The sequence below is a fragment of the Cervus elaphus genome, chromosome 6 (assembly GCF_910594005.1).
Source record: "Cervus elaphus chromosome 6, mCerEla1.1, whole genome shotgun sequence".
NCBI classification, from domain to species: Eukaryota; Metazoa; Chordata; class Mammalia; order Artiodactyla; family Cervidae; genus Cervus; species Cervus elaphus.
The window spans coordinates 15892551-15919261 of record NC_057820.1 but is presented as its reverse complement, the minus strand read 5'-3'; the positions used below and the strand labels follow the sequence as shown (position 1 = coordinate 15919261).

Below are 26711 nucleotides of genomic sequence, written 5' to 3'. Positions count from 1 at the left end.
AGTCAAAGTTATGGTTTTTCCAGTAGTCATGTATGATGGTAAAAGTTGGACTATAAAGAAGGCTAAGTGCCGAATTATTGATGTTTTTGAACTGTGGTGCTGGAGAAGACTCTTGAGAGTCCCTTGGACTGTAAGAAGATCAAACCAGTCAATCCTAAAGGAAATCGACCCTGAATGTTCATTCGAAGGACTGATGCTGAAGCTGAAGCTGCAATAATGGGAAGAACTGACTCATCAGAAAAGACCCTGGGGTACTCTTTTTCCCCCTTCTGATGCCTATGTCAGAAGCTTTCCCTATCTCCTTTATACTTTAATAAAACTTTATTACACAAAAGCTCTGAGCGATCCAGCCTCGTCTCTGGCCTCCGGAGGCCAAGAATCCCGCGTCTTATCGTTCAGCAACAACCTTTCATCTTGGGGGCTCGTCCGGGATCCTTCAGGACAAGATGGGAGCTAACAATTCCAGCCTCACTCCTTTGAACTGTATCCTGAAAAACTGGGATAGATTTGATCCCCAGGGCTTAAAGAAGACACACCTGGTCTTCCTATGTGATACTGCATGGCCGCGGTACCCACTGGAGGACGGCGAACGGTGGCCAGTTGGAGGCTTTTCAACAGGCATTAACAGAACTCCGGGAGACGACTCCTGACCCAGCCTCTGAATCCAGCAAGCCTCTATTTGAGCCAGGAACCGAGCTGTCAAAGTCCCAGGAATTGATTCGTGGGTACATCACACTCGAGTCAAGAGGTGGCACCCTGACCAGAACTAAGTGATGTCATTTTATGTTTTACTTTCTATGCTCTGACTTTGTATGATTCAGATGGGCCTGATAATCTATGTGAGCCTACTTCTGCTGACTCCAAAAATCCTGAGTCTGCCCTTTGATCCTCAAGACAATGCCTTCCTGTCCTGGGCTCACTCCTATGCTGCATTCCACAATCGGTCTAACTGCTGGGTCTGCGGAGCACTCCCCTCTTCATCAGTGGAAGGCTTCCCGTGGTGGAAATCTCCACTTCAAGGAAAGGACTTTCTCCAAGTCTGCGAATACCTTCGACAACAATCACATGTGATGCCTCTTCTTCGTCTGATGACATCTAACAACCCTAGAATGGACTGGTGCAATACTTTGTACCTTAACTATGGACATAACGTGACTTTTAATACTGATTGTTTTACCTACGTTGTCAGTAGTTCTCCATTCTTTGATGTGAAAAGGGGTAGCACAGTCATTTAAACTCGATCCAACCTCTTTGCATCTTACAAAGTTAAACAGCTAAAAGAAGTAAAATAAGAAGGCAATGCTTGTGGAATGTACAGTGCACACTGGCGGCGCACGCTTCATTACGACTCGCCTGCTTGCTTCTCCTGTTCAATCGTTTCTTTCGAAGGCAGTGGGTTTTTCTCTTGCGTTTCCGTTTTCTTCAATTTCGACTTATCGAACTTCTCAATCTCCGCCATATCGGGCTTGTCAGACATTGTTGCAGAGGGCGCGGAGCGAGCTGCGAGCAAGTGAAGTCTGGTCTGCGCTGTGGCTGCTGCCGAGTACCTGCCTCTCCCATCTGCCTATGTGGCTGGCAGGGAAGGAAAAGAACTTGCATGTTGGTGAAGGAGGAAGCTGGGTGGGACGACAGTGAAATCTAGAGTAAAAAGCTGGTCCAAGGTGTTCTGCGGGCTGTAAAATGCAGTTTAATCAGAGTGCCATTTTTTGTTGTTGTTGTTCAAATTTTAATTATTGGAATGCACAATTTTTTTAATATGCAAATAAAAAGTTTTAAAACCTGAAAAAAAAAATACTGATTGTTTTGTTTTTGCTGTTTGCTCCCTGCATCTGTAACTGTGTAACTGGATTTGTTTCTAGTCGCCTGAAAGCTTTTAAGTTACAAATGGTTGCTCAAACTCCTGCTATCACTGCAGCTTCTTCTGACTACTATTTGGGGCCCCTGGATCAGACATCCTCACTATGAGGATTAGGAGACTATGTTGCCTCACCAATTTAGGGACAATGCCCCTTGTCAGCTCGGAAGCAGTTATGGAATGAAAACGACGCCCCTTTTCTCTAGGCAACATAATTCTCCTAAAAGAAAAGGGGGGAATGAGAGGGTAACAGGCAGGAAGGCCAGGGGTCTCCAAATGGAGGAAAGAGGCTGTAAGTGCCAGACATTTTTATCTCTCTTAAGCGGCAGGAAGAAACAAACCAGCGATCTGTTTTTCCTTCTCTATACAAATTTAAAAGGAGGTTTCTCTTAACATTCTGTGTTGCCATGACACCTGGTCTCACCTAACGCTAACTACTCTCAAACTTTGAGTTAACCAATACATTCCTTTTTCGTATGGAAATGTTGTCTTAAGCTATGTTAATGAACCCCAGACTCTATCTTCAAGTTGGTTCCGCCAAACGGCCTAACTTACTTACTCAGGTATTGTTCCCCTAATCTATGTAAACGGAACTATTTGTTGGTATTCTGCCCTTCTACAAGATTCAAGTCAATCGTTTTATGGCCTGGGATGAATTATCTGATGCCATTCTAAATTTTATGACATTCCTTTCATTTCATTAACAGACTGTGAGTGACTATGTAACATACAGCTAAAGACTAGGAGGGGGGTACTCTTCTGCCCCCTTCTGATGTCTATGTCAGAAGCTTTCCCTATCTCCTTTATACTTTAATAAAACTTTATTACACAAAAAAAAAAAGAAAGAAAGAAAAGACCCTGATGCTGGGAAAGATTGAGGGCAGGAGGAGAAGGGGATGACCGAGTATGCAATGGTTGGATGGCATCACGGACATGAGCTCGAGCAAGCTCTGGGAGATCATGAAGGACAGGGAAGCCTGGCATGCTGCAGTCCATGGTGTTGCAAAGAGTGGGACAGACTGAGGGACTAAATAACAACAATGCAGTAACTGTCAAATTCTGCTCTACCCTAGAAATCACCTCTAATGCTTCTAAAAGAAAACCAAAACCTCCACTAAACACCCCATTCACCCTTTGCACCTCCCATATTGTAATGCATCTGGCCTTGGGTAAAGTCAAGGCATTTGCATTTTTCAAAAGCTCCCCAGAGACTGATGTTAAAGGCTGAAGACCACTGTTCTATGAAGAGGGCAAATAAGTGAACACCTTTAAAGTAATCACCTGAACCTGGATGTTTTCAATTCAGGGAGGTGGTGGTGTTTTTTTCCCCTGCACAAGGCAGCAGGCTGGATTTTAGTTACTGACCAGGGATCAAACCCACACTCCATGAACTGGAATCACAGAGTCTTAACCAGAGTCTTAACCACTAGACTGACAGGGAAGTCCCTCAGGCAACTTTTTAAAACAAACACATATAAGCCTCTTATCCCAGAAATATAGGCTGAGGTAATTGCCAGAGATCAGAATTACTTTGAGGCTACAGTTATAAGAAAGAAAGGTATATTAAGTAAATATTATTACACCATCATTAATTTTACATCAAACTTAAAATCCATATCAGAAAAGCCAGGTAGGACTGTGGATGAAAGTTACCATAGACCAAAAAAAGAACAGAAGTCAGAACCACAGTCAGCCTCTTGAGTGTATGTTTCCTTTTCATCAGGCTTGCTTACCTGGGAATCTCCAAGTAAGAACTCTGAATTATTAACTACAAAAATTTTTTAATTGATCTGCTATGTAGGAATACAAAGATTTTGAAACTCTGAGGAGAAACTTGCTCATGGTAATCACTCAATAAATACTTACTGAGCTACAGTTGTTTTAAGAACCACACACGAGAGATTGTAAAACTGAATTAAACCAGAGCACCCTGGAAAGTCCAATCACTTTTTCTCTTTATAGATCCTTTATATTCAAGGGATATGGGTGGTAAAATGCATCTTTTGTGAAATAGTTCACTATTAAAAATATATGAAGTATAAGCATCTAATAAAGTGAGACATATTTGGTGAAAATCATATATCCCTGTGAATAAGTCACAGTAGTATTATCAAATACATCTAATAAGTTAAGAAAAAAATCTAATGAAGTGGAGAACTTAATACAATCTCCTTGTTCCTGGAGTAGGTAGGTGATTAATATGTGATAGTAACTGGAGAGGATACACACACTTAAACTAAGACAAATTATATGAATCCTTTTTAAATTGTTCTTTGTTAATTATAACCATATTTGTGCAACTTATGAGAAATATAAAAAATAGAGGAAAAAAAGACAGCAATATGCATTGATCCTCAAATTAATGATAAGAACTATTAAACTTTTGATATATTACTTTCTAGTTTTTTTGCTAGGAAGTCTAAGTATAATCATTTCATATATATCCTTTTGTATCCTGTATTTTCTTATCCAAAAAACCTATGCAATATTTCATGTTCTTTAAACTCTTAAAAGTATCAGTACCCCCCAATCTTAAATGTCTCTAGATTTTTAAATTTGTCTTATTAACATCTTCTTGTAAATAATTTTACTCTTATTATCATAAAAATATATAATGTAAAGTTCAGTTCAGTTCAGCTCAGCCGCTCAGTCATGTCCAACTCTTTGCAACCCCATGGACTACAGCATGCCAGGCCTCCCTGTCCATCACCAACTCCTGGAGCTTGCTCAAACTCATGTCCATCGAGTCGGTGATGCCATCCAACCATCTCATCCTCTGTCATCCCCTTCTTCTTCTGCCTTCAATTTTGCCCAGCATCAGGGTCTTTTCCAATGAATCAGTGCTTCGCATCAGGCGGCAATACTTTGGCCAGCTGATGTGTATTTAGTTGCTCAGTAAGCACACAAGTAATGTAAAGTTATCTGGCTTCAATTCATGCCAGCTTTATTTGATTATATCCTTTACAGATATGGTGCAGAGCTAGTTCATTTCCTCTCGTGACATATACTAGTAGATTTCATAGGCCGACAGACAACCCTTGATTAAACAGCCCAACTGCCCAGTGCTGTTTTTTCCCTTTGCTTTTAGATTACATTATACCAACATCCTCATATTCTTTCATCAGCTTTGGTCTCTAATAATTGAGCATTACTGTGATGGGCTTCTCAGAAACATCTTTAATTTTTCCATATCATTATTAAAGGGTAGAGATTAAAACTAGATGCAGGATTTTAATAAAGGCTTGATCAAATTATGGGCCGACAGAGTGAGATTACTATCTATTCATCTCCTGAGTGATATATTCTTATACTACACGTGGTTTTCAAATCACGGTACTAGAGTCTAGATTTAGTTTTAATTTGAAATATAAAATATTGCCCATATACCTTTTGTAACAGCTTCACTGAGACATAATTCACAAAGCTAATTTGTATAATTCAATTTTTTTAGGATATTCACAAAGTTGTGCAATCATTACAATAATCAGTTTTGTAGAGTTTTTATCACCACAAAAGAAAATCCTATAATCTATTTCTTACCACCCAGCCCTAGGCCATGACTAAGTTACTTTCTGTCTCTATAAAATTGTCTGTTCTGAACATATCAGATAAATGGAATTATACAATATGTGTCTTTTGGGACTAGTTTCTTTCACATAGCTTAATATTTTCAAAAGATTCATTTGTATCAATGCTTCATTTCTTTTTATGACAATAATATTCTACTGTATGAATATATCACTTTTATCTATTTATTAGATAACATCATATGATATTTGTCTTTCTCTGCCTGACTTACTCCACTTAGTATGATAATCTCCAGGTCCATCCAGGTTGCTGCAAATGGCATTATTTCATTCTTTTTAGTGGCTGAGTAACATTCCATTGTATATATGTACCAAATCTTCTTAATGCATCCATCTGTAGATGGATCTTTATGTTGCTTCCTGTCTTGGCTATTGTAAATAGTGCTGCAATGAACATTGGCATGCATGTATCCTTTCAAACCATGTTTTTCTCTAGATATATGCCCAGGATTGGGATTGCTAGATCTTATGGTAGTTGTGTTTTTAGTTTTTAAGGAGCCTCCATACTGTTCTCCATAGTAGCTGTACCAATTTACATTCCCACCAACAGTGTAGGAAGGTTCCCTTTAACCCACAACCTCACCAGCCCTTATTGTTTGTAGGCTTTTTTACGATGGCCACTCTGACTGGTGTGAGGTGATATCTCACTGTAGTTTTGATTTTCATTTCTCAGAATCTTTATCAACCGTATTTCTAGGGTTCCATAAATTGCTGTTCCTGACTGTGTATAGCACAAATGCATTAGAAAGAGGTTCTCTCTTCTAACAGTCCCTCTATGAAATCCCCATTACATTCTCATGTTGTATGGAAAGAGTTTCTCTATATAGTGCTGTGGGGGGATGGGAATCTTGCGTACTGTCTAGTGGCGTGCTGCAGTGGTTTTAGAGGCTTTTGAGAGTCAATTATTAGCATTTCTTTCCAATTTTGCCTTCATCGATGACATATCAGTAGCTTGAAATTGATCACAGTAGATCACAGTAGATCAATTTACACAATAGAAATTAGTAATTGCTGCAATCAGTCCATCTTTCCTAAAGAGATAGTTGCATGCATGCATGCTCATTTGCTCAGTCATGTTCAACTCTTTGCAACCCCATGGACTGTAGCCAGCCAGGCTCCTCTGTCTATGGAACTCTCCAAGCAAGAATACTGGAGTGGGTAGCCATTCCCTTCTCCAGGGGATCTTCCTGACTCAGGGATCAAACCCTATTGTTATTAAAAATTAAATCCTACAGTGTAATTAAAAAAAAAACAACAACAACTTTTGCTTCTGTATGATTTTTTCTATTGCACTATACTATATGCCTTCTCAACTGTAGCCACCTCTGGCTTTACTGAATGATCTTCTCAAGTCTGTTTTTTATGTAGACAATAAATAAACTTTTAAACTATAAAACCAAACAAAATTAGAAGGTTCCAGACAAATATTTTGGCTTCAAGTTGTTAGTTTACTGCTAAACAGTTTGAGACAATATGTTAAAAGTAGAATTGAACTGAATTGAACTTATCATTGCCCCGCATATCCTAACAATGTGATAAATACCCCTTCTTCCCATATTGTTTTCAGAGAAACCAGTAAAATATATACTTTTTTATAAAACTTTTCTTGTTAGTAAGTTCAGTTCAGTTGCTCAGTCGTGTCTGACTCTTTGCAACCCCATAAATCGCAGCACTCCAGGCCTCCCTGTCCATCACCAACTCCCGGAATTTACTCAAACTCATGTCCATTGAGTCAGTAATGCCATCCAGCCATCTCATCCTCTGTCGTCCCCTTCTCCTCCTGCCCCCAATCCCTCCCAGCATCAGGGTCTTTTCCAATGAGTCAACTCTTCCCATGAGGTGGCCAAAGTATTGAAGCTTTAGCTTCAGCATCAGTCCTTCCAATGAACACCCAGGACTGATCTCCTTTGGGATGGACTGGTTGGATCTCCTTGAAGTCCAAGGGACTCTCAAGAGTCTTCTCCAACACCACAGTTTAAAAGCGTCAATTTTTCGGCACTAGCTTTCTTCACAGTCCAAATCTCACATCCATACATGACCACTGGAAAAACCATAGCCTTGACTAGACAGACCTTTGTTGGCAAAGTAATGTCTCTGCTTTTTAATATGCTATCTAGGTTGGTCATAACTTTCCTTCCGAGGAGTAAGCGTCTTTTAATTTCATGGCTGCAATCACCATCTGCAGTGATTTTGGAACCCCAAAAAATAAAGTCTGACACTGTTTTCACTGTTTCCCCATCTATTCACCATGAAGTGATGGGACCAGATGCCATGATCTTAGCTTTCTGAATGTTGAGCTTTAAGCCAACTTTTTCCCTCTCCTCTTTCACTTTCATCAAGAGGCTTTTTAGTTCCTCTTCACTTTCTGCCATAAGGGTTAGTAAAGCATTATAAATTTTTGTCAATAAACATGTCATTTAAATTAACTGAAAATACTAGTAGAGTTACACATAAAAAAATACTAGTTACTTTCAAAATTACCTGAAAAAAAATTAGGTTTTATGGAAACACATAATAACCTCAGATATGCAGATGACACCACCCTTATGGCAGAAAGTGAAGAACTAAAGAGACTCTCGATGAAAGTGAAAAGGAGAGTGAAACAGCTGGCTTAAAACTCAACATTCAGAAAATAAAGGTCATGGCATCTGGCCCCATCACTTCATGGCAAAGAGATGGGGAAACAATGGAAACAGTGACAGACTTTATTTTCTTGGGCTCCAAAATCACTGCAGATGGTGACTGCAGCCATGAAATTAAAAGACACTTGCTCCTTGGAAGAAAAGCTATGACCAACCTAGACAGCATATTAAAAAGCAGAGACGTTACTTTTACCAACAAAGGTCCGTCTAGTCAAAGCTATGGTTTTTCCAGTAGTTATGTATGGATGTGAGAGTTGGATTATAAAGAAAGCTGAGCACCAAAGAAATGATACTTTTAAACTGTGGTGTTGGAGAAGACTCTTGAGGGTCCCTTGGACTGCAAGGAGATCAAATCAGACAATCCTAAAGGAAATCGATCCTGAATATTCATTGGAAGGACTGATGCTGAAGCTGAAGCTCCAATACTTTGGCCACCTAATGGGAAGAACTGACTCATTAGAAAAGACCCTGTTGCTGGGCAAGATTGAAGGCAGGAGGAGAAGGGGACGACAGAGGATGAGATGGCTGGATGGCATCACTGACTCAATGGATATGAGTCTGAGCAAGCTCTGGGAGTTGGTGATGGACAGGGAACCCTGGCATGCTGCAGTCCTTGGAGTCTCAAAGGATTAGACATGACTGAGTGACTGAACTGAACTGAACTGACAAAAATTTACCAGCTAAAACTTGCGTGTGTGTTTCTGCACGCACACTCAGTCACTCAGTTGTGTCCGACTCTTTGCAACCCCATGGACTGTAGCCCACCAGGTTCCTCTGTCCATGGGATTTTCCAGGCAAGAATACTGGGGTGGGTTGCCATTCCCTTCTCCAGGGAACCTTCCCAACCCAAGGATCAAACCCACATCTCCTGCATCTCCTGCACCGGCAGGCAGATTCTTTACCACTGAGCTACCTGGGAAGCCTAGAAGTTATCTAGCCAAAGGCATTCATAGTCTCAAAGGAAAATATTGTCCTGCTTTTTTAAATAAAATTATTTTCCTGACTCATCCAAACATAAAAAGAGACACAAAGTATCATGAGAACCACTAGATTTTTTTAAGTCACTGAAACGTATTCCTTCTCTGTATTCATGGCCATCAGCTTCAGTTGGTTTGGGGGCTGAGGTTTTTAAATAGAAAAAGTTATTGGGATAGATCTGTAACTAATTGGGAGAAATACACTCCCATAATGCGTAGAGGAGAAGGAGAGGCTATATATTAAAATCACCAGAAAAGCTTTATCTTCCATTTAGAGATTCTAAGAAATCTCTGCCCATCTTGATGCTAAGCATCCCTAGCTCAGTGCGTTATGGATGTAAACCCTAACCTCCAGGAGGTTTACTTCTCAGGCAACAGGGTGGTGAACAGGCTGAGAGTCTTTGTATTAGATGACCTTCTAGTTTGTTCTTGCTCTAACATTCTATAGTAAATGCTTTTAGAGGAAAATTAATTTCTATTCATGGGCTGTTATTCCCTCAGCAGTCTTTAGCAATCAATTCAGAAAGCAAGCACCCATGCTATTCTTGAAAATAAATCACTATGCAAGTGAAATCAGATAGTAGAAGGGAATAAAATTATTTATTTAGAAGTGTATCTGGGGTTTAGATTTATTTCTTAGTGATACATGACAATTCCATCAGTAAATTTCAAGCTTCTGTATTATTCTGCAAATGCACATTTAACTTTCTATTTACATTTTAAAAGCATCACTAAAACATGAGTTTGGGTATTAGAACAATTTTGTCACTGAAAAACTGCATTAACTTATTGACTTGCTGCTGGGTTTCCAGTGTTGCTGTGACTGAATATTAAGGGAGTCTATGTTGTAATATTATTTCATCTCAGCTATTTACAAAATAAAATGTGATATGCAACATTCCTGAGAAAAGGTGAATATAATGAAGAATGCAATAAGGCTGAATTTTCAAAAGTTTTCTAAGTAATTGATTTCTCTTTCCAGCATAGTTTACTGCATACGTGTGTGTGCGTGTGTTAATTGCTCAGTCGTGTCCGACACTTTGCAACCCCATGAACTGTAGCCCAGACAGGCTCCTCTGTCCATGGATTCTCCAGGCAAGAATACCGGAGTGGCTGTATACACACACACACACACACACATACACTATGCACACATACACACACACATGCACACACGCACAGTGATGTGCCAATAAAAATTTAGCAACTGGCTCTTCAGGGGGGTTAAGAATGCCTTGATTTGTAGAGTCAGCCAATTTCTATGTCTTAAATCCTGCATGGTGGATTTCAAGCTACAATATGAGGTCAGAAAACTCAGATGTACACCAGTGGCTCTCATGAGCTAGAAGAATTGCTCCAGCACACGCCTGTCCTATGTCTCTGCATGATGCACAGAAATATATCAAACACAGGGACTTCCCTGGTGGTCTGCCTGTCAATTCAGGGGACACAGTTTCTATCCCTGGTCCAGGAAGATTCTACATGCCTCGGAGCAACTAAGCCCATGTGCCACAACTCCTGAGCACTCCTATTGCAATTAATGAAGCCCATGCACCCTAGAATCCATGCTGCTCAACAAGAGAAGCCACCTCAATGAAAATCCCATGCACTGCAACTAGAGAATAGTCCCCCACTCACTGCAACTGGAGAAAGCCCATGGGCAGCAATGAAGACCCACTGCAGCCAAAAATACATAATAACTAGCTAAATAAATAAAAGAATATAAAACGCCAAACACAAATATGTCATGTAATAGGTATCCCACATATGATTTCTCAACATCAAGCTGGGAAAATTTTCCTTTAAAATCATGTAGTGAAAGATTGAATCCACAACCATTTTAATTATAAACTGTTTAAACCAGTCCACTATAGGTTAGAGCAGGTGTAGAAGGTAGATAATTTAGTATTGTTACAGGTAGTTGGAATGGGTAAAAAATACTTTTGCCTTCTTGTGTGCACAAAGAGCCTGAGGGGAATATTTTATGATTAATTGCTAGCACATTAAGCTAAACGGACATGCGAAAAAATTCAGGAATATATATTTCCCAAAGTGAATAAATCAAAAAACCACCTGAAAGCATGAGCAAAGCTTTATCTGAAGCATGAGCAAATTCCAGAAGCAACAATTTGTGTACTTGATTGATACTCAGCTCATTTACCTTCATGATAATTAATAGGTGAATAAATATTAACCAGCATAAGAATATACTGAATTGCATACTGCCTCAAAACTATAATCCTGTCTTGAATTCTGTCTTTGGGAGAGCACCAAGAAACATGTTGAGGAAAGACCTGAGCACCAATTTTCAAATTAATAAATATTTAACAAGCTACTATTATGTGTACGGGACAATTCTCTGGTACTGCGTGGTACACAAAGATGAATATATACAATCTTTTTCTCAATGAATTTACAATCAATAAGGGTAATAAGACAATGTGTAAAACACAAGTACTAGTTGGACCTATAGGAAAGAAAGATCTTATTCTTTGGGAAGATATGAAAGTCTTTTGGAACAGATATGAAAAATATTTGGGGACAAGGTGGTAATAAAAGAACACTGTTGAAGGGGCACCATTTCAAAACACAGGAAAACAGTCAAGCAAGGCAGTGACAAAGCAGGAGCCTAGGACAGGTATAGTATCAAAATGTGGAAAATGTGGAATGTATTTCAGAGGGCTGTCTGTGTCAGTGAGAGGTTACTAGGCTTAAATTATAAGTGATGCAAAGCTATTGGAGGCACCGATCAGTAAAATTATTGCTCGACCTATAGTTTTCAAAGATCAGCTTAGGTCAAGACTGAAGTATGAAAAATTATTTCAAGAAAACTTTATTCATAATTGTGTTAATATCAAGGGATGGTAGCAATTAGATATAAGACATCTAGCAAGCAAAATGTTTAGGATGCAAAAGTGACTGTCAGTCATAATGTAGGTATGGAATGAAAGGTCGTTTATGGGTCTCAGGCTGGGAGGCTGAGAAAAATAGAGTTGCCATTAATAGAAATGGGAAAGTTGAGTCAAAATTTACTGCTGAGAGGGTGAATCTAAATGGAGAGGATGTGTTTGGTTTTAAACAAATGGAATCTAAATTGGCAGCATCTCATGCATCCTGGCCCAGTATCCTAATTTCTTTATGAATAGGTTACATTCATCCTTAAATAATTTGGTGGAAAGAATTTATTTCACAGTCATTCCAGAAATAACAAACTACTCTGTAAACTAGGCTTTGGTTTTATTCACCTTAGATATATTTCCTACAAACTTAAAAATAATTATTTGGCCAAGACTCAGGTTCATCTATTCAGAGCATGTAGAAATTATGTCAATAACCTTAGATACTGTTCAAGAAAATGATCCAACACTTGGGATTAGTGCAAAAAAAATGAGCACATAACCTTTTAATATCATACTTGAGCATTTTTAATAGCCACCCCCCCCAAGGGTCATCTGACTGTTTTGTGGAACATAACTTTTTGACAATATTTTCAATAGATTAGGATCTAGATGTTTTATAACACTGTAAACTTGTAGAAAACTGATAAAGTAAAACTCTTTTCTTTTTCTGCCTAGTATAAGAGATAAACACAAAGATAGGTTTAGTTGCTATGTAGGACATTTGCAGGTTTTGATTTAATTTGGTAATCTTATCTCAGTGTTCTTTTTTCCATAGGCTACCTAATCTTAATTTCTCATATCTTCACTGAACTTTGTCATCCTGTCATTTCCCTCATTAAGGAGCTAAAAGAAACTTTGCATGTACTCACTTGCTTTTTGCAATAAGAATAATGGCTTTAGTGATTAAAGAATTGCACTTCGATTATATACAAACTTTGTTCTTTTACCAAACACGCAAGCCTTTCTTATGGCAGACCACTGATCCCATTCCTTTAATGACTCGTTGATCTCACTTGTACCATCGCTAATTCTGTTCTGCCTTTCCTGAACAGTACAGTTTGTCTTAAAGGAATCATGGGAATAAGAAGATTTTTGTAGAAGTGTTGTGAGAGTATTGAAAAGCAAATTGTGTATTTTTATGCCATCACAGATTAGCTGTTGTGAAGACCTGGCTGGGGTTGAGGGGAATGTAGAGGAAAGAAGCAGGAGATGGGGTATCCTGGAGTGGATAGCATGATTCTGAGCTCTTTGCAAAAAAGAAAGGAGATAAATGAATGGACTTCCCTGGTGGTCCAGTGGTTAAGAATCTGGCTTGCAATGCAGGGGGTGGGGGTTTGATCCCTGGTTGGGGAACTAAGATCGAACATTGCCGCGGGGCAATTAAACCCACGTGCCACTGCTACTGAGTCCATGTAGCACAACTAGAGGGTTCTTCTGCTGCAACAAAAGATTCTGCATGAGGCAATGAAGATCCTGCGTGCTGCACATAAGACCTGATGCAGAAATAAACAATTTTTTAAAAAAAGATGAAGAAACTGTGAAATTTGTCCTGTCCCATCTTGAAATGGGGCTTCCCTGGTGGCTCAGTGGTAAAGAATCTGCCTACAATTCAGGAGACCCAGGTTCAAGCCCTGCCTTGGGAAGATCCCCTGGAGAAGGAAATGGCAACCCACTCCAGTATTCTTGCCTGGAGAATTCCATGGACAGAGAAGCCTAGTGGGCTACACAGTCGTGGGATTGCAAACAGTAGGACATGACTAAGTGACTAACTTTCTCTTTCACATCTTGAAGTAGGGCTTCCTGGGTGGTGCTACAGGTAAAGAAAGAATCTGAATCTGCTTGCAATACAGGAGAAACGGGTTAAATCCCTGGGTCAGGAAGATCCCCTGGAGAAGAGAATGGCAACCCACTCCAGTATTTTTGCCTGGAGAATCCCATGGATAAAGAGGCCTGGCGGGCTACAGTCCATAGGATTGCAGAGAGTTGGACACAACTGAGCAACTACCAGTTTCACTTTCAACACTTCCTAAAATGATAAGTCACCCTTCACTGGATTCTGGTATTTCAACTTCTTAGTGATTACAGGAAAAAGTATTCTGACTGTTACGATAATTCTTAGGTCAGGGAGTCTTTCTGCCTTAGCAGGTATTATCTTGCTGTTGGATTCAGTCTCTAGGCTCTTTAATCAGCGGCAGATAGAACAGGCATGTAAGTAAGAAGTAGCTTCTACAGACTTGTATCAATACAGAGGCTGGGTTGAATAAATAGAGTGGGCAGACAACCAACTCCGACGATTCCTTTAACCTTCTTTGATGAAAGGAAAGACCTGACATAGAATTGTATGCTTCCCTAAGTCTAGAGGTGAGAAAAACATTTCATAACTGAACAGCATCTGTCTGGGTATCATAGTAGTTGTGGGTTGCAAACTTGTTAAAGAGTAATATCAGCAGGAAGAATTGATTCAATCATCCTATTTTGTTTCCTGAAATGATTTAAATTGCATGGGAAAAATTATACATCAAAAGTAGGACACCAAATCTACTTTTCTCTAAGGTAATAATTTGCAGCCTACAGTTTTGTCAGCATGATCTGAGTGTTGTTTAAAGCTGATGATAAGTCATTAAATTTTCTAAAACTATTTCTATATTCTCTTTCTATTCAGAACATCAGTCTTAGAAAAAATATATTGGCATTAATAAGTGTAAGTAAATTATCTCAAGTCATCCTAAAGTTCATTGGTGAGCTCAGTAAAATATGTGTATTATGTGTGTGTGTGCTAGTTGCTTCAGTTGTATACAGCTCTTTGTAACCCTATGGACTGTGACCCACCAGGCTCCTCTGTCAATGGGATTCTCTAGGCAGGAATAGGGAGTGGGTTGCCATGCCCTCCTCCAGGGGATCTTCCCGATCCAGGGATTGAACCCGTGTCTCTTATGTCTCCTGTGTGGGCAGGCAGGTTCTTTACTACTGGGAAGCCCATGTATATGTACCAATGTGTGCTATATTTTGTAGATTGCAAATGGAAAGATTTTTCTGTGCTGAGTTTGATTGGACCCCATTGTGGTTCAGGCTTCAACTACTGTCACATCAACCTTGGGAAGAGTAAACATTAGAGAGAATGAAGGAAAAGGTTTTGGCTAGAGGGATTCCTGAACTCCACACTGATTTGGTGGTCAGGAGGGCATTATGGCTCTGAATTTTGATGAGGAGCAGCCACACTTTAATCAGCTTGTGCTAATATTTCTTCAAGATTCCTTGTCATTTTAAAGTTCTGAAAGAACTCATGCTAAATTATTACAGGCAGAATAACTGCCACACTAACCATCAAAAGTAATGAAACTGAAATCATTAGAGGGAAACAGGTGATATTGGTTCTTATGCTTGCTGCTGCTGCTGCTAAGTCGCTTCAGTCGTGTCCGACTCTGTGCGACCCCATAGACGGCAGCCCACCAGGCTCCCCTGTCCCTGGGATTCTCCAGGCAAGAACACTGGAGTGGGTTGCCATTTCCTTCTCCAATGCATGAAAGTGAAAAGTGAAAGTGAAGTTGCTCAGTCGTGTCTGACTCTTAGTGACCCCATGGATTCTAGCTTGCCAGATTCCTCCATCCATGGGATTTTCCAGGCAAGGGTACTGGAGTGGGTTGCCAGTGCTTTCTCTGTCATATGCTTGATAAGCAATATTATTGACTGCAATCTCTCCTTAAGGCCAAGAAAAATATGCAAGAACTGGTTTATTGGTTATTCATTGAGAGTGAGTACCTGAAGGAGAAGGCTGTCCTTTCACAACGCCATTCTTCGTCTTTTCTTCCGAGTTCATTACTTCCTTATAGATAAGTTCTGTAAGAAACAGTTACCGGTGTTATGAAAATCAGTTTTCTCCTTAACCCAAAGAAAAAGTCATTAATAACAAATAACAACATTTTGATGACACTGAGTCAATCACAAATCAAGTGGAATTTTTTACTCTTCTATTGTTATGTACTCAGTCATGTCCAACTCCTTGCGACCCCATGAACTGTAGCCTGCCAGGCTCCTCTGTCCATGGAATTTTCCAGGCAAGAGTACTGAAGCGGATTGCCATTTCCTCCTCTAAGGAATCTTTCCAACCCAGGAATTGAACCTGAGTCCCCTGCATTGGCAGGTAGATTCCTTACCACTGAGCCACCTGGGAAGCCCTATTTTCTTGCAAAAGGACACAGCCTGGCAAACGTAGGTGCTCAACAATGCATTTGACCAAATCAATGTATGTAGAATACACATTACTTGTTTTCTGAATTCTTTGGGGAATTTCTGATGCATTTGACTTTATCTCTTATGGATTTTAATGGCTTAGTTTTGAACATCCATTTCTCATTTATGTTCTCTCCCTAAGAGATGCACATATTCTCGTGACTTGAAATTATTACTTTCTATCCATTTCCAACTCTTACTTCATCTTTTTTCCAGACTCAAATTTTGGATTTGTAAAACTATACTTGCCTAAAATCCAACATTTAAAAAAATTATTACCCTCATTTCCAAACTGGCATCCATTTCTGGCTTTTTCATTGCTAGAGATAAAAATGTGTATATATTCATTTTTTACTTTATCCCTTTTAGCTAAAAATTACTCTGTGCAATTCATTCCTGCTTTGCAATGGCTTACAATTAACACAATCACCATCCTTTACAGGTTTATTTCTCCAGTTTTTTCAGAATTGAGTATATCCTCCTTGAGTGATATTTACACCCTATGACTTACCTAATCATGAACCCTTGAGTACATTCTGGTCCTTATTTAGATCAGGTCTTTTTCTGTCTATCATGTTCATCATTTTTTAAATTTGATCTCCTGTTTATATGAGCTTATTTTTCCATACTCTCCAATATGATCTCTTGAACAGCGAATTCCCCTTACTATCTTTATAGCACATTTTGCTCATTCTTACCCTTTGGTTTCCTCTTATATTCTCATTCCAGTATTTTCCTCTATTTTTTATTTTCCCAACTTAGAATTACTAATTCTTTCAAGGTAGCTCAAACATTTCTTTCCTTCTGATGTGCCCTTTCTGTTCCTCCTCATTTTGAGCTAATCATTTGTTATAAACTGTATTTAGTTTTTTTATATTTATTCTACTCTGTGGTTATTTATGTTAGTTTAGCAATTCTCTGCTTTTTTCATCCTGAGTATGATCTTGACCATATAGTATGTGTTTGGAAAACTTTTGTTGGAAAAAAAAAAGATAATTAATATATTTACTCACTGTTTTCTTACTTTAAATGAGAAATAAGCTGCTTGGATGCATAAATTTTCATTTAAATTCTCAAGTCCTATATATTGAGTGAGTGAATTCACGTATTCACTCTTTTATTTTATAATGCCTAAAACCATCTCAGGCATAACATTATCCATTTAATGTGATAATTTTATGTGCAAACTTAGAATGTTTAATTCTGATATTTTGAATTAAAGCTTAACTTTCACCATGACAAATATTTTAACAGTCAGTACTATTTTTTTTAATGTGTCAGTAATTAATTCCTTTCATTCTTGAGTAAATGTAATATTGCTATTAGTATGAAAAGACAGATGAAGTTTAGGAGTTTTGAAAATGGTCTAAGAGGATAGCCCTTAGAAAACCATCTGTTACTAAAGCATTTTAAAAGGAAAAGACTTAAAAATATTTTCTGAGTTTAAATAAAAGAAAAAGCAAACTTAATTAAGCAGCAGAATCACCTTTCCATTCTTCAATGGTGTGTTCTCTTTCATCCAGCTGTTTGTCGTATATCTGAGGTGGGGGCTGCAAGGAAAAAAAAAAACAACAGACAATAAGCTTTCTATAGTAGCCTAAAAATAAACTCTTACAGTGCAGGAGAATATCTTGCTATTCACTGATTTTAGGGGTGATCAGAATCTCATATAAATTGTGGTGTAATTATAGTGGTGAAGAAATTTAAATTGCCCCAACAAACTTATGAAGGATTCATTTATATGCCAATATTTGCTGCTAACAAATAAGGCAGCAGAATCTAAAACCCGAGAGCTCACTTTCCAAAATCTTCTGATTCAGAACTGAAGTGTTACCAATTAAAGTTCAGTTTGGATATGGCAACCTGCTCTAGTATCTTGCCGGGATAATCCCCTTTACAGAGGAGCCTCATGGGGTCGCAAAGAGTTGGAAACAACTGAGCATGCGTGCACTCACACTTTTTAGAAGGTCCTTGATAACAAGGACCCAGAAGCTGCATTTTGTCCATTCACTAGCCCTCTAACAGAACCCTACTAAAACTATCCCAGACTGAAGAGAGTCTGTTCCACTTTTAGACCCCTGTGAAGAAGAGTCTTCAGTGCCTCTCAACAGACCATAGTACCAGCCTCCAGTGTAAAGGAATATTTAGACCTAACCAATTTTTATTTTTTTGAAGCATCATAAGACATTTTTACACATACCTGGGTGCCATATATTTAAATGGTTTAAGATATTTCCTCCCCTCAGGCAGAAGCAACTGCCAGTTCTCTAGAGGGGTTCAAGGTTCACTCACCTTGGACCCCTGAGTGGCCCCAGAGTTAACCCTCTCTAGGAAAAGGATGTGACAGAACTTTTAGCCTAACATATGGAATCTGCATTCCTCTTGCTCTGAGGAATTTGGATATGGAAAAGAAGAAATTTTCACAAATTGAGGTGCCTTACAGGAAGGAGGATCTCAGACAGATTCCCTAACCTCCTCCTCCCAAAGCTTGGACCTAGGGAATTCTATCATGGTGACATGGTAGCTCCAATTCAGCTCAAGGAACAGAGAAAGAAAAAAGATCTCTTGGAGAAAGAAAGAGGTAAGAGAGAAGGAGGTATACTGGCCAACAATGGCTTCAGTGAAAAAAAAAAGAGCTACAAAAAAACGTCTGGTGTCATGAGACAGGGGCCCCAGAATTCACGCTGTCCAATGCTCCAAAAGCAGCAATTTTTTTAATAAGAAACTAACAGTTGCTCAATAAAGTGACTCAGGTCTGTTAGGATGTGTGTGTACACTCAGTCACTCAGTTGTATCTCTTTGGGATCCCATGGACTGTAGCCCACTAGGCTTCTCTGTTCATGGAATTTTCCAGGTAAGAATACTTGAATGGGTTACTATTTCCTACTCCAGGGGATCTTCTCGACCTAGGGTTTGAACGCACATCTCCTGCGTCTCCTGCATTGACAGGCAGATTCTTTAATGCTGAGCCACCTGGGAAGCCTGTTCACTTTGAGGACAGCCTTCCTCACAAGGGCTATCATAGGAAGACTTTGGACAAGATCTTCAGAGAAAGTTTCTGGCTTCTGTGGGAGGGTCTTTGACCTGTGGGCAGCACCCTAGTATCACAGGGTTCTTCTTTACTGTGTGCAGAATCTCTGGCAGCCTGCATCATAACAGACAGGAACACTCCCCTTAGTCTTAGTATGCTGGGCCGGTGTCAGATATCACAGAAGGAGTTGGATATGAAAATGAAAGGCTTTGACCAGCTGTTGTGGGGCAGCTTAACACCATATGGAATTACTGAGACGCAACTACTGATGAGGTCCAGCATTCCTTCAAAATCTACGATTGCTACTGAGACAGAAGGTTTTAAACCAGCTACTGTGATTCCTTGGTGGCTCACACGGTGAAGAATGCTCCTGCAATACGAGGGACCTGGGTTTGATCCCTGGGTTGGGAAGATCCCCTGGAGGAGGGCATGGCAACCCACTCCGGTGTTCTTGCCTAGAGAATCCCCATGGACAGAGAACACTGTTGGGCTACAGTCCATGGGGTCGCAAAGAGTAGGACACCACTGAGCGACTAAGCACACGTGCACCAGTCATAGAAATTCGATGATTCAATGAGTGCATGAGTAAAATAAGGTTATCTTTGATAATTTGTGAAAATGTCATCTAAGTAAGCTAACGCAAAGCCGAACTCTGGTTATGTAAAGACGCTTTTCCCAAGCGGCAGATTTTCTGCTTTGCCTCTTATTGAGCTTACAGAAAGCCATGGTGAGGTCTTCTCTAAGTGAGCCCTGCCCAAGCCCCCAGCAGGGATGCACACAAGCTCTCAGAGCCCCCCCACTACCTCCCCAGCTGCACCCCCTGGGCATTGTTGGTGCCTCTTCTAACAATAGGCTCAGCTCAGGATCCTTTGTGGCTGACTTCTCCAAGCAGTGGATTTTTCAAGTTTCAAAACTGAACATGGCTCAAGAGTGTATTTCCTGCCAAAGCTCATGAATGCCATATTCTCTTTGCAACTAAACTGTTTGAGAGAGGTTTTCCTTGGAGCTTCAGCAGATCGCTGTTGCTGATGTAGAAAGCACAAAGTATTACACTCTGACTGCAAACTACAAACAGAGAAAGCAGAGTACTGAGTCCAAGATGTTACCTTTCAACAAATCAAAAGGACTGCTTTCAACACACCTGCATTAGTGCTATGGTTGAAAGGGCAACATGTTTGTCTGTTTTAAAAGAGGGGGTTTGATCACCTGCGATGGAAGGGCACTTCACATAAAGATGTTTCTACATAGCAATATACAATAGTAATTGACCAATAATCCAAAAAGAGTAATGTCATATTCCAGCATGCATATGCATATGCTCAGACTGCTATCGTCAGCATGCAGTGGTCCATACACCGCCTGCCTTTCCCTGTTATGTGAAGCTAAGAGTCGATTGCTCTGTTGTTCCCTTTCCCCATCTTACTAAACAGGAAGGATTCTCTCTTGTCAGGTAACATTCTAAATAAAAAGGAAATGAGGAGTGGGTATCATGAGAAGTGCCCCAGAGAGTATTTTAAGAAAGTGTAGTAGATTTGAACAAATTGAGATGTGAGAAAATTAAGGATGAGAAGAAATTAAGAATAATCTATGGAGAATTATTAGGGCTTATATCTTGCATGCTTTTGCATATTCTTCAAGAGACTGATGATTTCTTTCCTCTTGAAGATTTGAACTCTGCTTACCTGTTTTAAATTCTTTTAGGAATTCATATAGATTGCATGTCATAACTTCATATGGATTAGATGTGTTTTATATTAATGACAGCATATATACATGTACAAATGGTTTCAGTTAAATTAGATAAACACATGGCCAAATACAAGTAACTATGAGTTAGTAGATATTGGCATTAACTTACTCATTTATTAAATTCATTCATTCAATAAAGGTTGGGGCACCGAGTATATGTATGCTAGGCTATATTAGAAATCGATTATTTCGAAAGTGAATAATGTGACTGCTGACTTCAGGGAACTCAGGATTCATCAGGATAAGACTTATGCAAAATAGGTAACTAACATACAACATGAAAAATAAAAGAAATATGTAGGTGGTATATGGGAACAGAGTGAAGAAACCCTAAGCAAAATCTTTTGCTTCTTGGAGTAGATGACACTTGTACTAGTTCGGTGAGCAAAACAATTATCTTGGCTACTGACAAGGAAAAGTGAGAAAAGAAAAAGATGACTCTAGGCCACAGAATCTAGAAAACAGAATGATGACGGTGGTGAGGATGGTGGTGGTGCTGAGAATGGTGGTGTGGTGAGGATGGTGGTGAGGATGGTGGTGATGGTGGTGTGGTGAGGATGGTGGTGGTGGTGAGAATCGTGGTGTGGTGATGATGGTGGTGGTAAGGATGGTGATGGTGATGGTGGTGAGAATGGTGATGGTGATGGTGGTGAGGATGGTGGTGTGGTGAGGATGGTGGTGTGGTGAGGATGGTGGTGGTGAGGATGGTGGTGGTGGTGAGGATGGTGGTGTGGTGAGGATGGTGGTGTGGTGAGGATGGTGGTGTGGTGATTTGGCAGTGGTGGTGGTGGCGTGTGTATGTTTCTCTGCTCAGGTGCACATACACACCAAGAGAACCAGAAGCATCTGTGATCATAAACTATAACTTGTGTGGTCAGAAGGGACAAGAGGGCCATGCCTAGAGAAACAGATGGGTTTCTAAAGAAAGGCTAGATCAAGAATGGTTTCAGTTACCATGACTGAAATGAAGACATCTTTCTAATGGGGGAGAACCCACTGAAGAATGAAAGAGAACAGCATGGCCAAATCTATGTCCGGAGTAGAGAAAGACACAACTAGAATCACAGAGAAGATCAGGGAGCTGCTGCACCATCTAGAAAAATCACTAAAAGGTCTGGCTGGGGTGGAGAAGGTAAAAATAGATAGAAAACATGGATTCAAGAATCCTTCATTCTGGGGTGGGAAGGGGCGGGAGATGGGAGGGAGGTTCAAAAGGGAGGCGATATATGTATATGTATGACTGATTGCACTGAACTGAACTGAACTGATGGCTGATTCAAGTTGAGGTTTGACAGTAAACAAAATTCTGTAAATCAGATTTTAAAAAAAGAATCCTTAATAAATATTAATAAATCAAATTGCTAGAATTTTGTTTTTGATGGAATATGTGTGATGGGAGAGAGTGGCTCCTAGATTTCTAAGCACAGTGCCTAGACTGTGGCAATACTGGTAGAGTCAACTAAAAATATAGAGAGTAAAAAAATGGAAAATGAGATGGGTAGAGAAACGAGCCTTAGTGTTATGTGGGCAGAGATGTTTATTTGATAATCAAACATATAATATGATGCTCACAGAAATGCCATTGGCTAGAGACATATTTATTTGAGACTATCAGCAAGAGGTATTTGCTGAAATCAAGGCAGGGAGAAAGAGCAAAGGGTCAAAATGTCATGCACCAAAATTTAAAGGTTGGACAGAGGAAGATGAGCTAAAGAAGCAGGAGGTGGGGGGAACAACAGGAGGGGAAAGGAACATTTACAGAAATACATGGAGAATGAGAATATTGCTATAGAGATGAAGTGATCAGAGAGTTTCAAAAAAAAAAAAAGAAGTAATTGGAAGTTTCTTGTAAATAAAATAAAGATTTTGGCTTTGAAAATACCAGAAAGGCACGATACAAAGTATGCCTCTGAAACCCATAAAGGGTTCCAAACTTCAAAATTGCCATCATGCCCAGAAAGATCCAGATAGATTCTTGGTGGGGAACATTAATACAAGCTAGCACCTAAAAGACAGGAACAATATAGAAGAAATATCCTCAGTGCTAACATGGATATGGTATATAAATAAAACAAAAAGGAACTGCAGAATAGATTGTGACATTGTGACACTAAAAAAAAAAAAAAAAGTTACAATGCTCTTAGATCTGCTCCCCTAACTATCTTTGTGTGTGCTAAGTTGCTTTAGTCATGTCCAACTCTTTGCAAACCCATGGACTGTATGTAGCCTGCCAGGCTCCTCTGTCCATGGGATTCTCCAGGCAAGAATAGTGAGGTGGGTTGCTATGCCCTTCTCCAGGGGATCTTCCCAACTCAGGGATCGAACCTTCGTCTCTTAATGTCTCCTACATTGGCAAACGGGTTCTTTTCCATTAGCGCCACCTGGGAAGCACGGCTTCATAAATGGAGATCACTCTTCTATAGCTAATTATATCTCTTCCATAACTAAATAAGGGAAGCCATACTGTTTTCTGAGAAGATACTATACACTAGGCTTTTATGTCCAGTATAATAATCCTCAGATCAGGAAACTAGGATCCAAAGAAGTTTTTAAAAAATATCTTGAAGTTACAAAGTTAATTAATGATAGACTTTTGATTAAAAGTTTAAGAATATGAAGAATGATTCAGAGCACATAGTAATTGAGATGAATCTAAAATAAGGGATAATGAAACAATATCTGAACAATATTTAAATTCAGATCTTTGTAAAACAAGAAATAGAAACTTAAGTATAGAGGGTTTTTGTATAAAGCATACATAGGATTGTACATCTCAACTTGCCCAACACAGTCACTGTGTATGCTTGCTGTCCTCGCAGTTATTAATAGCCTTCAGGTCCTTCACTCTCATAAGTGCTTGGAGGACAATTATGTGAGCAGCCTACTTGGCAATGCTGAAATATGCCTATTAGGGATGTCAGGGATACTGCAATTGGGAGGGTAGAGAAAATAACTGAACTGCAACGTTTTTCTACCACTGGAGTCTCAACAGTTGCAGCTGTACCCTTTCCTGCTCAAGGACAACATGTCAGCATTTTCTTCCATTTTCTGCATTTTGGGCAATGTAAAATTCAGATATAAAACGTCACTCTCGCCAGACAGTACATAAAGAAGTACCTTTCTACATAATAGGACTGACATTAAAGAATATGGATTTGGGGGCAATCTCTTGAGTTCTTATGACTGGGCATGATTTCTTGCTGAAGAGACCTTTTTAATCAGCATCGATTTAAATTCCTAGTTGATTCTCCTAAGGTACAAGTTGCTCCCTCTTGCAACTTCATTTTTTTAATTGGAGTATAACTGCTTTATAATGTTGCCTTGATTTCTGCTATACAACAATGTGAATCAGCTATCAGTTCAGGCCAATTCAGTCGCTCAGTCGTGTCCGACTCCCTGCGACCCCATGGACTGCAGCACACCAGGCTTCCCTGTCCGTCACCAACACCCGAAGCTTGCTCAAACTCATGTCCATTGAGTCGGTAATGCCATCCAACCATCTCATCCACTGTCATCCCCTTCTTCTTCCACCTTCAATCTTTCCCAGCATCAGGGTCTTTTCCAATGGGTCAGTTCTTCGCATCAGGTGGCCAAAGGATTGGAGTTTCAGCTTCAGCATCAGTCCTTCCAATGAATATTCAGGACTGATTTCCTTTAGGATTGACTGGTTTGATCTCCTTGCAGTCCAAGGGACTCTCAAGAGTCTTCTCAACACCACAGTTCAAAAGAATCAGCTATAAGTATACATGTATCCCCTCCCTCTTGAACCTCCCCCCGACACCCCGATTCCTACCCATCATCTCAGGGCACTGAGCTGAGCGCCCCGTGCCACACAGCAGCCTCCCACGAGCTACCTATTTCACACATTGCAGTATGTATATGTCAGTCTTACTCTCCCAATTCTTCTCACGCCTCACTTCCCCCTCTGTGTCCACATGTCCATTTTCTACATCTGTGTCTCTATTCCTGGCATGCAAACAGATCCATCTGTACATCTGTACCATCCTTCTAGATTCTATATGCTGCTGTGGCTGCTAAATACATGATTTAGTTGCTAAATCATGCCTGACCCTTTGTAGCCCCATGAACTGTAGCCCACCAGGCTCCTCTGTCTTTGGCATTTCCCAAGCAAGAATACTGGAGGGAATTGCCATTTCCTTCTCTAGGGTTTCTTCCTGGCCAAGGGATTGAACCTACGTCTCCTGCATTGCAGGGGGATTCTTTACCACTGAGCTACCTGGGAAGCCCTCAGATCCCCTATATATGTGCTAATATACAATATTTGTTTTCCTTTTTCTGACTTACTTCACTCTGTGTGACAAACTCAAGGTTTTATATCATATGTTTAAGTAATATTTCTTAACTGAGTAGGGCTTCCCTGATAGCAGTTGGTAAAGAATCCGCCTGCAATGCAGGAGACCTGGGTTTGATCCCTGGGTTGGGAAGATCCCCTGAAGAAGGGAAAGGCTACCCACTCCAGTCTTCTGGCCTAGAAAATTCATGGACAGTCCATGGGGGTCCCTAAGAGTCGGACACAAATGAGCGACTTTCATTTTTCTTAACTGAGTAAAATGTATGAATTCTTCTTTCCTTAATCTTCAAGATAATCTCGTTAGCAGCAGCATCGTAGAAGGCTAGTGATGGAAGAGAGTTGAGAGATTATCTAGTGCCACCTTCATTTAATTTGCAAATGAGAATATGAAAACTTGGTGGTCATAAGTGATTTGTCTGTGGTCGTAGAGTTAACAGAGGATGTCATAAAGTTAAAAGAGGATGAGATGGTTGGATGGACTGACTCGAGGGACATGAGTTTGAGCAAGCTCCTGGAGTTGGTGATGGATAGGGAAGCCTGGCGTGCTGCAGTCCCTTGCTGTTGCAAAGAGTTGGACCCGACTGAGGGACTGAACTGAACTGAATAGAGTTAATTAGCAGCAGAGTTACAAATAAAACATATTATCTCTTATGAGAAAAAATGGCATGAAGAATTCTTAGGGTTGAAGAAATGTTAAACAGAATAATTCAACAGTCAAAAAAGATTTTCATTAATGACAAATTTAAGGATGCAACTCTGATTTCTGTTTCCGTTTTCTGTCAGTCTATACATGGAACTGGATCTGGAAGTTACCACCTGAGTAGTCAATACATATTCCAAAAGGTTTTTTGTCACAATACCCTGGCCAACATCAGGATCTCTCCACACATGAATCCAGATGTGAAAGATCTAAATTGCACTAACTTGTTCTTTGTATTCATCTTTAAGCCCTGAATTAACATTTTTTTCACATCAGTCATGTTCTGACCATATGACAATCATGAAGATGTTGATGTTTGCTTTCTGCTTATTTTATCCTAAATTAGCATACAGGATGATTTTGTTCTACCTTTTTTCTTGGTGTGTATTTGCTCTCTTGTTGAAAATGTCAATGAAAGCTTTAAATAGCATTGTCTTTCTATGTGTGCATTCTCTATTAATTCAGTAGCTGGATCAAAGAAACTTATATTATGTCCTAGTGAAATATGCTTTGCTTTTTCTTATTAACCTTTGCAGTCTGAGCACTACCAAAGAATGCATGATTTATGGTAAGGCTTCAACCAAGATAAGTGAATTTTAGTACAAAATGAAATCAGAAAACCTGTTAAAGGAAATGTGAAAACTTTGATTTTAAATGTCCTTGACTCAACACATACAGAGGTAAGTTTTCCAAATGTATTTAAAATTTTTGAGGAATATAACTTCTTA

General features: G+C 39.7%; 2 protein-coding genes across 10 annotated transcripts in view; both read right to left on the bottom strand.

The window, feature by feature from the left end:
* MAPK10 (mitogen-activated protein kinase 10) overlaps nucleotides 1–26711 on the bottom strand; it is a 593150-nt gene that overhangs the window by 1796 nt on the left and 564643 nt on the right. For all 9 annotated transcript variants that reach the window (XM_043906261.1, XM_043906265.1, XM_043906267.1 and 6 more), the window contains 2 exons: nucleotides 17678–17741; nucleotides 15721–15798 (listed from right to left, as the gene is read on the bottom strand). In XM_043906261.1, the coding sequence (XP_043762196.1) occupies nucleotides 15721–15798; nucleotides 17678–17741 (142 nt within the window). The remainder of the gene's footprint in view (nucleotides 1–15720; nucleotides 15799–17677; nucleotides 17742–26711) is intronic.
* Nucleotides 1188–1784, bottom strand: LOC122696372 (thymosin beta-4). Its single transcript, XM_043906272.1, has one exon. The coding sequence runs from the start codon at nucleotides 1475–1477 to the stop codon at nucleotides 1343–1345; it is 135 nt and encodes a 44-aa protein (XP_043762207.1). The 5' UTR covers nucleotides 1478–1784; the 3' UTR covers nucleotides 1188–1342.